Genomic DNA, 13,206 nt, shown 5'->3' with positions numbered 1-13,206 from the left:
GATCACTGTGAAGTGTGTCTTCACAGGAACCGGTGAGCTCTGATCAGGATAGAGCACTGTAAGAGTGTATTTACATACCTGGTATCTAGACATATGAGAACTCGATATATACGATACAGTAAGTCAGTACGTTGAGATGTAGTAGTATTATAGTTTAGTAGTAGCATCATAGTGTAAGATAGTAATAAACAAAATTAATCACTAGTCTCGTAGCTGCTCAGCTCAGAGTTGATCATACTGTCTACGTAGTAGCATGATGAGGCATCAGTAGGTATCAGTAGTAGTTAGTAAATACAGTAGGTGTAGTGATAGTGAGGTAGGTAGGTGTAGGAGGTGTATCTGTAGGTCAGTTGTAGTGGAGGTCAGTATGTAGGTCATGTAGTCAGGTCTGAGGTATGTAGTCAGGTCGAGTGGAGGTCTGAGGTAGGTTGGAGTTAGTAGTAGCAGGTAGTAGTAGTGAGTTTAGTAGTACAGTAGTTAGGTAGTATAGTAGTCTTAGATAGTAGTCATAGTGAGATATAGTATATTAGTAGAGTAGTAGTAGCATGTAGTAGAGTCTAGTAGTAGAGTCAGTAGAGTAGTTAGTATTATATCAGTAGCAGTAGCAGTAGTAGTAGTAGTAGTATCAGTAGTATCAGTAGTAGCAGCAGTAGTAGTAGTAGTAGTAGTAGTACGTATAGATAGTATAGTACAGTAGTAAGTAAGTATAGTAAGTAGTAGTAGTAGTAGTAGTAGTAGCAGTAGTAGTATCAGTAGTATCAGTAGTACGTAGTAGTAGTAGTAGTAGTAGTAGTAGTAGTACAGTAGTAAAGTAGTAGTCAGTAGTAGTAGTAAGCAGTAGTAGTAGTAGTAGTAGTACAGTAGTAGTAGTAGTAGTAGTAGCAGTAGTAGTAGTAGTAGTAGTAGAGTAGTAGTAGTAAGTAGTAGTAGCAGTAGTAGTAGGTAGTAAGTAGTAGTAGTAGTAGTAGTAAGTAGTAGTATCAGTAGTAGTAGTAGTAGTAGTAGTATCAGTAGTAGTAGTAGTAGTATCAGTAGTAGTAGTAGTAGTAGTATCAGTAGTAGTATCAGTAGTAGTAGTAGTAGTAGTAGTAGTAGTATCAGTAGTAGTAGTAGTAGTAGTATCAGTAGTAGTAGTAGTAGTAGTAGTATCAGTAGTAGTAGTAGTAGTAGTAGTAGTAGTAGTAGTAGTAGTAGTAGTAGTAGCAGTAGTAGTAGTAGTAGTAGTAGTATCAGTAGTAGTAGTAGTAGTATCAGTAGTAGCTACACTGATTGTTTCCATCTCTGCATATTTAACCACGATGTCATAATTCTTCTCCTAGACATCAGGTTCAGATCCGACCAGAAACCAGACATTTAATTAACTACACTGAGTTAAACACTGGAGTAAATACTGGACCTATATAACACCACATAATACTACTATAAACTAGTATAGTATATAGCACTCTCATGAGCATACACACTGCTGGTGTGACTGAACCAACAGATTTGAAAAGAGATTTTACAGATATATTTTATATTTTTACAGATATATTTTACATTTTTCTTATATGTTTTATATTTTTACAGATATCGTTTATATTTTTACAGATATGTTTATATTTTTACAGAGATGTTTTATATTTTTACAGATATATTTTAAATTTTTACAGATAGATTTTATATTTTTAGAGATATATTTTACATTTTTACAGATATATTTTATATATTTACAGATATCTGCCAGAGAACAGAGAAGTAAATGTTTCACTGCGTTAAAAGAAACAACTGAATCCAGACACAGAAACCTGGTGCTGTGGTTCATTTGGTGTCAGATAATATTAATTTATGCTGAATTTATCGATGAAGTCAAACCTTAAGTTACTGGAGGTTCTGTCAGATCAGTTTGTGTGTGTTTGTGTTGTTGTTTTGTCGTAGTTACAGTCGACAGTAACTATTTCAGTTCCAACAATAAATAACAAGAAAATAATAAAGTGAGTATTTGTGATCACTCCTTGTCGTCCTTTTAATGCTATTGGGAGGCTAAATCGGTAAAGCTCTTAGCGTTAGCATGTTACACATTTATCAGAACTGAAAGTGAGTCTAAGCCTCTTTTCCTAATACGTTGTCCTCTAGTACAAAGCTGTTGGAGCTGTGATGTAGGTGGTTTCCATTGATTTAAACACTGGGCTCTGTCTCCAGTCCTCTGACACAGCTGGAATACTGAGACAACATGGTCCTGCTGTCCCCCTGATGGACATGGATGCTCTGTCCTCATACCAGGAGACAGTCAACAGCCTGGTCCAACAGAGGTGGACACCTGCCTGTATTATACAGTGTCAAATACTAGTCCTATAGTACATAGTAGTATAATACTCAATAATGTACTAATATACTAATACTATATATCACTATATAACACTAGAGGAGCAGGAGGAGGAAGAGGAGGAAGGAGGAAGAGGAGGATGAAGGAGGAGGGGAGGAAGGAGGAGGGGGAGGAGGACGGTGAGGAGGAAGGAAGGAGGGGAGGAAGGAGGAGGGGGAGGATGATGGGGATGTAAACAGAAGGTTCGGAAAAAGACACACTGAAGGTAGGAGGTAGCTAACACATGCTAATAACAGTGCTAATGGGTCTGCATGCGGGGCTAACTGTGGCTGCTAACCGCGTGTTAACTGGCTGCCAACACTGGATGCTAACGGCGTTGCTAACAGTGCTGCTAACACTGGCTGCTAACGTCGTTGTTAACAGTGCTGCTAACTGTGGATGCTAACGGCGTTGCTAACAGTGCTGCTAACTGTGGATGCTAACGGCGTTGCTAACAGTGCTGCTAACTGTGGATGCTAACGGCGTTGCTAACTGTGGCTGCTAACGGCGTTGCTAACAGTTCTGATAACTGTGGCTGCTAACGGCGTTGCTAACGGTGGTTGCTAACGGTGGCTGCTAACGGCGTTGCTAACAGCGGCTGCTAACGGTGGATGCTAACAGTGCTGCTAACAGCGGCTGCTAACGGCGTTGCTAACGGTGGTTGCTAACGGTGGCTGCTAACGGCGTTGCTAACAGCGGCTGCTAACGGTGGATGCTAACAGTACTGCTAACTGTGGCTGCTAACGGCGTTGCTAACAGAACGACCTGATTCTGTTCTGTTTTTAACTCTTCACAGTCATTGAAATATCTGGAGATTTTACAGTTCAGCTCTATAGTTTTATTGTGGGACAGAAGAAGATGTTTCAAACATGTTAATGTTCCTGAGTTAAATCCAGATGAATGAATGTCTCGTATCTGGTTCTGGTCTCGTATCTGGTTCTGGTCTCGTATCTGGTTCTGGTCTCATATCTGGTTCCTGGTCCTTAAACTAATGTAAACATGTATTTGTCACATTAGAACATCATCAACATCATCACATTAGAAACATTAGGACACTTGTTCTTCTTCATGGTTCTTGATAAACCAGATCAGAGGGGGGACCTTGTAGACCACATTAGACCCGGATTAGACCAGGCTCTAACCTCCGGCTCTGAGCCATGAAGCCCAGACCCCGATGTTAAAAAGCCCAACTTTACAGCATCATTAAACATGTTTACAGCCTGGTTTTACGGTATTAGTTCTATTAGTACTATTCACGACGGGAGGTGAATTTTTATCTAACTTATTCATTTAAGTTTTATTAAGGATTAAAATTCTGCACAATTAAGGATGTTCCTGTTCCAGGAACCACGGTACCACATATGGTTCCTGGTCCATCGAACCAGTGACCTCTCTGATTATTGATCTTGGTCTGGTCCAGATCCTCCCTCCTGGTCCTGGTCCAGAATCTCCATCCTGGTCCTAGTCTTCGTCCAGAACCTCCGTCCTGGTCCTGGTCCATGATGGCGGTTCGGGGCCGAAGCCGGAGGACGATGAGTTTCAGTTTGGATTCAGTCGCCAGAGGAGACAGTTTCCCTCCGACCTCACAGCAGCCGACACCTGTGTTTCCTGTGAGACCACACACACACTACACGCTAAAAACACGCTACACATGTTACAAATGAGGACACTGTCAGCAGTGTGTTGTTGTCGTCCAGGTGATGGAGCAAAAGCCCCTCCCCCTGACAGGTGGGGAGGAGGCGGAGTATCTGTTGGCGCTAAAGCAGGACTTCAGAGGAGCCATGAGGAGTCTGACGAGTTTCATCCAACCAGCAGCTCCACAAAGAGGTCAGAGTTCTACATCTGGTCCATCAGCTGGTCCATCAGCTGATTCATCAGCTGGTCCATCAGCTGACTCAACATGTGGTCCATCAGCTGACTCAACAGCTGATGAATCAGCTGCATCTAACTGTGAAGGTGTGTGTTGTTTCTGGTCCAGATGTGGAGCGTTACTCTGATAAGTACCACCTCAGTGAGCAGACGGACCGACTCCTGGGCTGGAGCTCAGGTGAGAAAATCACGGCCATTACTAGTACTGCTGTAACCGCGGCAACCGCCGGCTCTGGAGACTGTAACCATGGCAGCCAGACAGGTGTGTCTGGCTGCCATGGTTACAGTCTCCAGAGCCAAATAGAATAGAAAACCTCTATATGTCCCACAGTGGGGAAATTGCAAATAGTATTATTTGTATTATTAGTGACTGATTTTGTGTTCAGACTGGAAGAGATTCCCTAAAGAGCTGAGAGTCTACATCAGGAAACCTGCCAAAGACGGTTAGTACACCAACAGTACTCTGATTACTGTCTCTTCAGTACTCTGATTACTGTGAGGAGCTGTTGATGAATGCCTTGTCCTGTGTCTCCAGGTGCGTCCATCAGTCAGTCGGACAAACGTCAGTCGATTCAGAAGAAGAAGAAGAAGGTCAGAGAAAAGCAGGAAGTGATTTTCAAACTGGAGGTGAGTCTGAACCAGAGATTTAGACTCTAATCAAACACATGGAAATGACTTGGTCACAGTAGCTGAGTTTCACACTCTGAAGAACCAAAAGTCAAAAGAAAGATAAAATAAAAATAATAATCTCATCTTCCATACGTTGCTAGAGCCCAGCTGGCTAAAAATAATGGTATCTAGTGAAATAAAAAATGTACAGAATCAGCATAAGAACAAACGAACAAGAATTAGAGACGGAAGAATATACATTATATGTATCAGAGCTGTCAAAGTGAACTCGTTAATATTAATTAATCATCATCTGATTAATGTGATTAATGAAGCATCTGCAGCAGAACGACTGTGAACGTGTCTCAGTTTGTCCAAGTAGCGTTAGCGTTAGCACCAGCTGATCCGGTAGTGACAGGCAGCAGAACCAACCCATAAAGATGGAAGACGCTAAACAGCACGTTGGTCCTCTCCATGGGACATTTGAGGACAAAGAAACCAAGAGGGACCAGTGGAGACACATAAAGTATCATCACACTCTGCAGGAAGGAGTTTTCTTTCCAGCTTCAAACAGCACATGAACCAAGCCAAGCATACGTTAGCCGGGGATTCTGCTAGCACTTGGGCTAACGCGGCTAACAGCTGGAGACAAACCAAGACAAACCAAGACAAAGACAAGCTGCCAATGCTGCTGCTAATATGTGTCCACTCCTGCAGCCACTGTTCACTGGGAGACACTGTTCTCAATAAGAAGCGTCAGCTCTCCTCTGGTTGGACAATGTCCACAAGTTAGTTTGTCTCCGTAGCAACAGGGACACACTCATGTGGACACAAAACGAACACGTTCAGTGCAGATTTATTCTCTTCTTCCTGTTTGATCATCAACAATGAAACGAATCAATAGAGATGAAACATGGAGGAGATTTAATCTGAATAATCAGAGTTAATCCACATCAACCTGAGATCAATCTGATGAAACGTTTAATGGTTTGTCAGCTCTAATACGTGAGGATAATAGTCAGGTGCATTAGTGTGAATAATGGAGTTATTTGTGATACAAAGGTGAGTTGTTGTACAGCTGGATATAGTAGTAATCTTAACTCCTCCTGTCCACCTTAACTCCTCCTGTCCACCTTAACTGATCCAGCCTGTGGAGAAGAAGGAGCAGAGCTCTGAGGAAGAGGAGGAAGAGGAGGAGGAGAAGAAGAAGCCAGAGGAGGAGGAGGTGGAAGAAGAGGAGGAGTACGATGAGGAAGAGTTTGAGGAGGTGAGATCCATCCACATCCTGTATTGTTTCAATATAAAAGCGTGTACGCCACTGACAGGCTTTTATTGTGAAGCTGATGATTTAAGTTTTAAACTTTTTAAATGAACCTGGATCAGATTATTAATATAGATTGCTATATATAAAAGTAATATATCTTAATCTAGATGGTGGATCAGTTTAGATGAATATATATTGTTCCTATAGATTATTCATATATTTTGTTAATGTGCAGGAGACCGACTACATCATGTCCTACTTTGATAACGGAGAAGACTTTGGAGGAGACAGCGACGACAACATGGACGAAGCTATTTACTGAAACACCTGGTTCTTGATCCTGGGTCTCTTCTGGTTGTGGTTGTTTCACTCTTCAATGAGTTTTTTTGGATGTTTTTTATCTTTTGTATAAACTTTATTGTTCGTTGTGAATAAACATCTTCATTTAAACCTTCGTCTCCTCAGATTTACTCCCCACACACACAAAGAAACAGCCGTACAATCCTCATAGGTCAGTATATTTCAGAGGTGGTCTTCTCTCCCTTACCATGGCTCCCTAAACGTCATCTGATCACATGACAATACCAACATGGCCGCCTCCATGAAGACAGGGTGAGGGGTCCAGTGGGTCATTGGTTCATTAGTGTGTGGAAATCCTTCAGTAAAGATGGCGCCAACGCTGCCAGGACATGTCCTGAAATCCAACTAAAGGACGACTGTGGTGACAGGGACATGAAATACACACTCACACAATTTATGCACAGTAATCTCCTCAGTTACAGGACGACAAAACAATACACAGTACCACATCTAATTCAGAGGAGAAGAAGAAGTTAGAAATACAGTTTATCAGCTCCTCGTTTCAGGAACAATATAAAAAAAATATAATCTACAGCATTTAATCACTATTTAACAGTTTCCCTCCAGGTTGTTCCTAGATGGAGGCAGAGAGGAAAGGTTCCTAAAGAAGGTTCTGCAGTGAGATGTGCTGAGAGCAGGGAGGAGAACTTTAAGAGGCTTAGAGAGGAGAACATGGTGGAAAGAAGAGGAGGAGAGATATTCTCCTGGAGCAGGAATCCAACCCCTGAGACATTTTACATGGTTAATACCACATGGATGAAGAGCAACAATGGTTTTAAAGTAGATCTACTATTTATTTCTCTTGATGTCAAATCTTCTTTCTTTGACATAAAGAGAAATAAGACTTAAAGACTTAAACCAGGACCAGGCCTAGACCAGGACCCAAGCACTGTGACCTTTCTCCTGCTTTCTGGCTGCAGGCGCTGACTGTTTAGCATTAGCTCAATAGCATTAGCTCAGTTCTAAATGTAGAAGCAGGGAGGAATGTGGGAACACCCAGACGACCAATGAGAGAGAGGAGGTCCAAAAAAAGATGAGGAGGAGGAGGAGGAGGAGGGAGACTTTGACACACTGACCCACTGACTTAAACCCACCGGTGAAAATAAAGACTAAGAGCAGCTGTTTTAGTTTGTTTATTTAAAAACAAACATTTAAAAACATCAATCCGTAAAAAAAATATATAAATGCTTATTTACAAAATATTTACAAACACAACTTCCTGTTTCAACATACATCTCTGTTCTCAGACTCCACCCCCTGGTTCTGTCACTTCCTCCTGTAGATGTTTGATGAACTCATCTTCATCTTCAGAAAACCTGAACGACGTGAGAAGGATTGACGGCGTCTTCATCGACCTGAAGACACGTCAAGAAACATGTCAAGAAACATGTCAACAAACATGTCAACAAACATTTGTCTCGTTCGGACCGACCGACCTCGCTGTACGCAGGGGGAGGGGGGTATTGCTGTTGGGGTTCTCTCATGAAGAGCCCCCCCTCCTCGTCGTCATCGTCGACGCCATCGTAGTCGAGGAGCAGCGGCGTGCCGTCGGCGTGTTGGTGGGGGAGGCTGCTGTAGCTGGGCGGAGCCGAGGGGAGGGTGGAGGAGCTAGCGATCGATCCAACCTGGCTGCTAACGCTGCTGGTTCTGCTGAACGGGACAGTACCGATCACTATGGGGAGCTCCAGGGTCAACTTCTCAGAGCCGGGGATGTGCAGGTAGATCTGGGAGGGGCCACAGGGACCAATCAGAACCACTTAGTGGAGAAACAATTAAATTATTCTGTTTGTTCAAATGCCGACAATAAAATAATAATAAAAAATCTTACAAACAGAAAATATAAAAACATTCACATTGTTAGCCTATTAGCATAATTACCTAAGGAAGTCAAAATGACTGAGCCAGTCAAGCTATTAGGCTACCGATATAAAATACATATATATAAATATAGTAGTCCTGTAGTCCAGTAGTCTAGTAGTCTAATAGTCTAATAGTCCAGTAGTCTAATAGTCTAGTAGTCTAATAGTCTAGTAGTCTTATGGTCCAGTAGTGTAATAGTCCCATGTTCCAGTAGTCTAAAAGTCTAATATTCTAGTAGTCTAATAGTCCAGTAGTCTAGTAGTCTAATAGTCTAGTAGTCGTCGCAGTCTAGTAGTCTAATAGTCCAGTAGTCTAATAGTCTAATAGTCCAGTAGTCTAATAGTCTTATAGTCCAGTAGTGTAATAGTCTAGTAGTCTAATAGTATAGTAGTCTAGTAGTCTAATGGTCCAGTACTCTAGTAGTCTAATAGTCTAGTAGTCTAATAGTCTAATAGTCCAGTAGTGTAATAGTCTAGTAGTCTAATAGTCTAGTAGTCTAATAGTCTAATAGTCCAGAGTCTAATAGTCTAGTATCAGTCTAGTAGTCTAGTCATATTTAGTAGTCTAATAGTCTAGTAGTCTAATAGTCCAGTATTCTAATAGTCTAGTAGTCTAATAGTCTAATAGTATAATAGTCTAGTAGTCTAACAGTGTAATAGTCTAATAGTCTAGCAGTCTAATAGTCTAATAGTCTAGTAGTCTAATAGTCCAGTAGTCTAGTAGTCTAATAGTCCAGTATTCTAATAGTCTAGTAGTCTAATAGTATACTAGTCTAGTAGTCTAACAGTGTAATAGTCTAATAGTCTAATAGTCCAGTATTCTAATAGTCTAGTAGTCTAATAGTCTAATAGTATACTAGTCTAGTAGTCTAACAGTGTAATAGTCTAATAGTCTAGCAGTCTAATAGTCTAATAGTCTAGTAGTCTAATAGTGTAATAGTCCAGTAGTCTAATAGTCTAGTAGTCTTATAGTCCAGTAGTCTAGCAGTCTGTTAGTCTAGTAGTCTAATAGTCTAGTAGTCTAGAGTCGTAGTCATAGTCTAACAGTCTAATAGTCTAGTAGTCTAATAGTCTAGTAGTCTAGCAGTCTAGTAGTCTAATAGTCTAGTAGTCTAATAGTCTAATAGTCTAATAGTCTAGTAGTCTAATAGTCCAGTAGTCTAATAGTCTAGTAGTCTAATAGTCTAATAGTATAATAGTCTAGTAGTCTTATGGTCCAGTATTCTAGTAGTCTAATAGTCTAGTAGTCTAATAGTGTAATAGTCCAGTAGTCTAATAGTCTAGTAGTCTTATAGTCCAGTAGTCTAGCAGTCTGTTAGTCTAGTAGTCTAGTAGTCTAGTAGTCCAGTAGTCTAGTAGTCTAACAGTCTAATAGTCTAGTAGTCTAATAGTCTAGTAGTCTAGCAGTCTAGTAGTCTAATAGTCTAGTAGTCTAATAGTCTAATAGTCTAATAGTCTAATAGTCCAGTAGTCTAATAGTCTAGTAGTCTAATAGTATAATAGTCTAGTAGTCTTATGGTCCAGTATTCTAGTAGTCTAATAGTCTAGTAGTCTAATAGTCTAGTAGTCTTTTGGTCCAGTAGTCTAATAGTCTAATAGTCTAGTAGTCTAATAGTCTAACAGTCTAATAGTCTAACAGTCTAATAGTCTAGTAGTCTAATAGTCTAATAGTCTAGTAGTCTAATAGTCGAACAGTCTAATAGTATAATAGTCTAGTAGTCTAATAGTCTAACAGTCTAATAGTCTAATAGTCTAACAGTCTAATAGTCTAGTAGTCTAATAGTCTAATAGTCTAGTAGTCTAATAGTCGAACAGTCTAATAGTATAATAGTCTAGTAGTCTAATAGTCTAACAGTCTAATAGTCTAATAGTCTAGTAGTCTAATAGTCTAGTAGTCTAACAGTCTAATAGTCTAATAGTCTAACAGTCTAATAGTCTAATAGTCTAGTAGTCTAATAGTCTAACAGTCTAATAGTCTAATAGTCTAGTAGTCCAGTAGTCTAATAGTCTAATAGTCTAACAGTCTAATAGTCTAGTAGTCCAGTAGTCTAATAGTCTAGTAGTCTAATAGTCTAACCCAATGACCCAAGGTCATCCACCTTACACCATGATGACATCACAGTGACTCACCATGAGGGCATAGTCCACCTTGATGATGTCACAGCCCAGCAGGGTGGGTCTCAGCTTCGGGACTCGGATCGTCTTCCCCTGCCACATGTCACACATCCCAGAGATGATGTGGTTCCCCCGGACCGCCGACAGCTTCTGACGGAAAACCTGCACACGGGTCAGAGGTCAGAGGTCAGAGGAGGTCTGGGTCAGGTTCAGGTGTCCGGGGAGGGGAGGTCTGGTCCTGTTCCTGACCTTGGTGTGTCCGTCCACGGCGTAGCTCTGCTTGGCGATGATGGCGGCCTTGGGGACGACGATACGAGAACACGTGTTCTCAAACTTGGCGAAGATGCTGATGTCCTCGCCCTCACAGAACCCCCGCCTCTCGATCTGAGCACTGATGGACACCTGGCCGTCAGGTATGAACAGACACCGCACCTTCCTCTGGACGGCTGCAGCCACCGGAGCCTGGGGGGGTGGGGGGTTATTAATGGTGATGATGGGGGGGGGGGTTATCATGGGGGGCGGGGGCATACCAGGAGGTCGGGTCGGTTTACGTCCAGAGGCTCCTCCACCTCAAACTCCGTCTCACACTGCAAAGGATTCTGGGAAGGTCTCTGTAGCTCCGCCCTCACGTAGTAACGAATCGAACCAAACTTTCCTTTGTAGGACGACACCAGACGTCTGAAACATCAACAAGTCATTAATAGTTAATAACTGGTTTATAACTAATTAATAACCCACTAATGAGTTATTAATAACTGGTTAATATTCGATCCATAACTGATTACTAATTCATTAATAACTGGTTCATAATGATTCGTGCTCTCACCCGGCTGGAGGAAGCTCGAAGCCGAACTGGAAACTGAAGGTTTTTCCTGGAGGAAGCAGGAAGTAGCCGTCTGAGTCTGAGGAGACAAACCCTGATGAGCAGGATGGGAGGAGAACCGGTAACCTGACCTATTATTGATCCTGGATGTTACTGATCCTGATTATTGATCCTGATCATTATTGATCCTGGATGTTACTGATCCTGATTATTGATCCTGATCATTATTGATCCTGATCATTATTGATCCTGGATGTTACTGATCCTGATTATTGATCCTGGATGTTACTGATCCTGATTATTGATCCTGATTATTATTGATCCTGATCATTATTGATCCTGGATGTTACTGATCCTGATTATTGATCCTGATTATTATTGATCCTGATCATTATTGATCCTGATTATTGATCCTGATTATTATTGATCCTGATTATTATTGATCCTGATTATTGATCCTGATTATTATTGATCCTGATCATTATTGATCCTGATTATTGATCCTGAATATTATTGATCCTGATCATTATTGATCCTGATTATTGATCCTGATTATTATTGATCTTGATTATTATTGATCCTGATTATTGATCCTGATCATTATTGATCCTGATTTTTGATCCTGATTATTGATCTTGATTATTATTGATCCTGATTTTTGATCCCGGTTATTATTGATCCTGATTATTGATCCTGATTATTGATCTTGATTATTGATCCTGATCATTATTGATCCTGATTATTGATCTTGATTATTATTGATCCTGATTATTGATCCTGATTATTGATCCTGATTATTGATCTTGATCATTATTGATCCTGTTATTATTGATCCTGATTATTGATCTTGATTATTATTGATCCTGATTATTGATCTTGATCATTATTGATCCTGATTATTGATCTTGATTATTATTGATCCTGATTATTATTGATTCTGATTATTGATCTTGATTATTATTGATCCTGATCATTATTGATCCTGATTATTGATCCTGATTATTGATCTTGATTATTATTGATCCTGATCATTATTGATCCTGATCATTATTGATCCTGATTATTGATCCTGATCATTATTGATCCTGATCATTATTGATCCTGATTATTATTGATCTTGATTATTATTGATTATTATTAATCTTGATTATTACTGATCCTGATCATTATTGATCCTGATTATTGATCCTGATCATTATTGATCCTGATTATTGATCCTGATCATTATTGATCCTGATTATTGATCCTGATCATTGATTATCTGAATAAATGAAGACGGTCACCTGTGCTCAGCGCCTCCTCCAGCCGCAGCTCCTCCTCGTACCTAAGATATTCCACCTCCTGTCCGCGACTCCTCCGGTTCTTCCCCCCGCGGGGCTCCGTGCGGGCGCAGCCGGCGGCGGTGACCCTGAGCCCGGTGAGGCTGCAGGGCTGAGCCGCTTCCAGCTGCACGGAGCCGGACACTTTGTCTCCGCTGCAGTAGAAGGAGCGACCGGACCCGGACAGGAGCAGCTGGAAGACCCGGAGCTTGGAGACCGGAGATAGGACCATGGCGACGGGACGACACCGGGAGAATACACCGGGTAAATACACAGGGAGAATACACACCCACCCACGGACACCGAGAGAAAAGCAGTGACTTTTAAATGGCGACTTGTTTGTTTGTCCGTTATATACTGGACACCGGGGTGAAGGGGATGGGGGGGTCCCCGGTGTCCCGTTACCGGCTCTGACAGCAGCACGTGCGCACTGTGTGGTCTCCCCGAGCCTCTGGAGTCCGGAGCTCTGTGACTGGTCAGTGCCGACGGTCAACCAATCACAGCGCAGGGAGTACGCGTGGACAGCTCGTGCATCGGAGAGGGGGCGGGGCCTCAAACTGGCGGCCATAAAACAGGAGGAGGAAGAGGAGGAGGAAGAGGAAAAAGAGGAGAAGGAGACTGAAGGCCTGTGTTTGTCTTGTTTA

General features: G+C 41.5%; 2 protein-coding genes across 2 annotated transcripts; one reads left to right on the top strand and one right to left on the bottom strand.

The window, feature by feature from the left end:
• The first annotated feature begins 2,403 nt into the window (after positions 1 to 2,403).
• Positions 2,404 to 6,536, top strand: LOC125016881 (DNA-directed RNA polymerase III subunit RPC7-like). The gene is made up of 8 exons (XM_047599639.1): positions 2,404 to 2,570; positions 3,765 to 3,954; positions 4,042 to 4,171; positions 4,323 to 4,391; positions 4,600 to 4,656; positions 4,749 to 4,840; positions 5,970 to 6,089; positions 6,322 to 6,536. The coding sequence occupies exons 2-8, from the start codon at positions 3,844 to 3,846 to the stop codon at positions 6,406 to 6,408; spliced, it is 666 nt and encodes a 221-aa protein (XP_047455595.1). The 5' UTR covers positions 2,404 to 2,570; positions 3,765 to 3,843; the 3' UTR covers positions 6,409 to 6,536.
• A 1,028-nt stretch (positions 6,537 to 7,564) lies between these two features.
• On the bottom strand, positions 7,565 to 13,067 carry LOC125016880 (thioredoxin-interacting protein-like). Its single transcript, XM_047599638.1, has 7 exons — positions 12,527 to 13,067; positions 11,247 to 11,322; positions 10,951 to 11,098; positions 10,670 to 10,882; positions 10,436 to 10,582; positions 7,883 to 8,170; positions 7,565 to 7,801 (listed from the first exon to the last, which is right to left on the bottom strand). Exons 1-7 carry the CDS (start codon positions 12,792 to 12,794, stop codon positions 7,754 to 7,756), a joined length of 1,188 nt encoding a protein of 395 aa, XP_047455594.1. The 5' UTR covers positions 12,795 to 13,067; the 3' UTR covers positions 7,565 to 7,753.
• Between the last annotated feature and the right edge of the window lie 139 nt (positions 13,068 to 13,206).

Source organism: Mugil cephalus, chromosome 11, assembly GCF_022458985.1.
Source record: "Mugil cephalus isolate CIBA_MC_2020 chromosome 11, CIBA_Mcephalus_1.1, whole genome shotgun sequence".
Lineage (NCBI taxonomy): Eukaryota > Metazoa > Chordata > Actinopteri > Mugiliformes > Mugilidae > Mugil > Mugil cephalus.
Note: the sequence above shows the minus strand (reverse complement) of the source record. Positions and strands in the feature narration are given on the sequence as shown.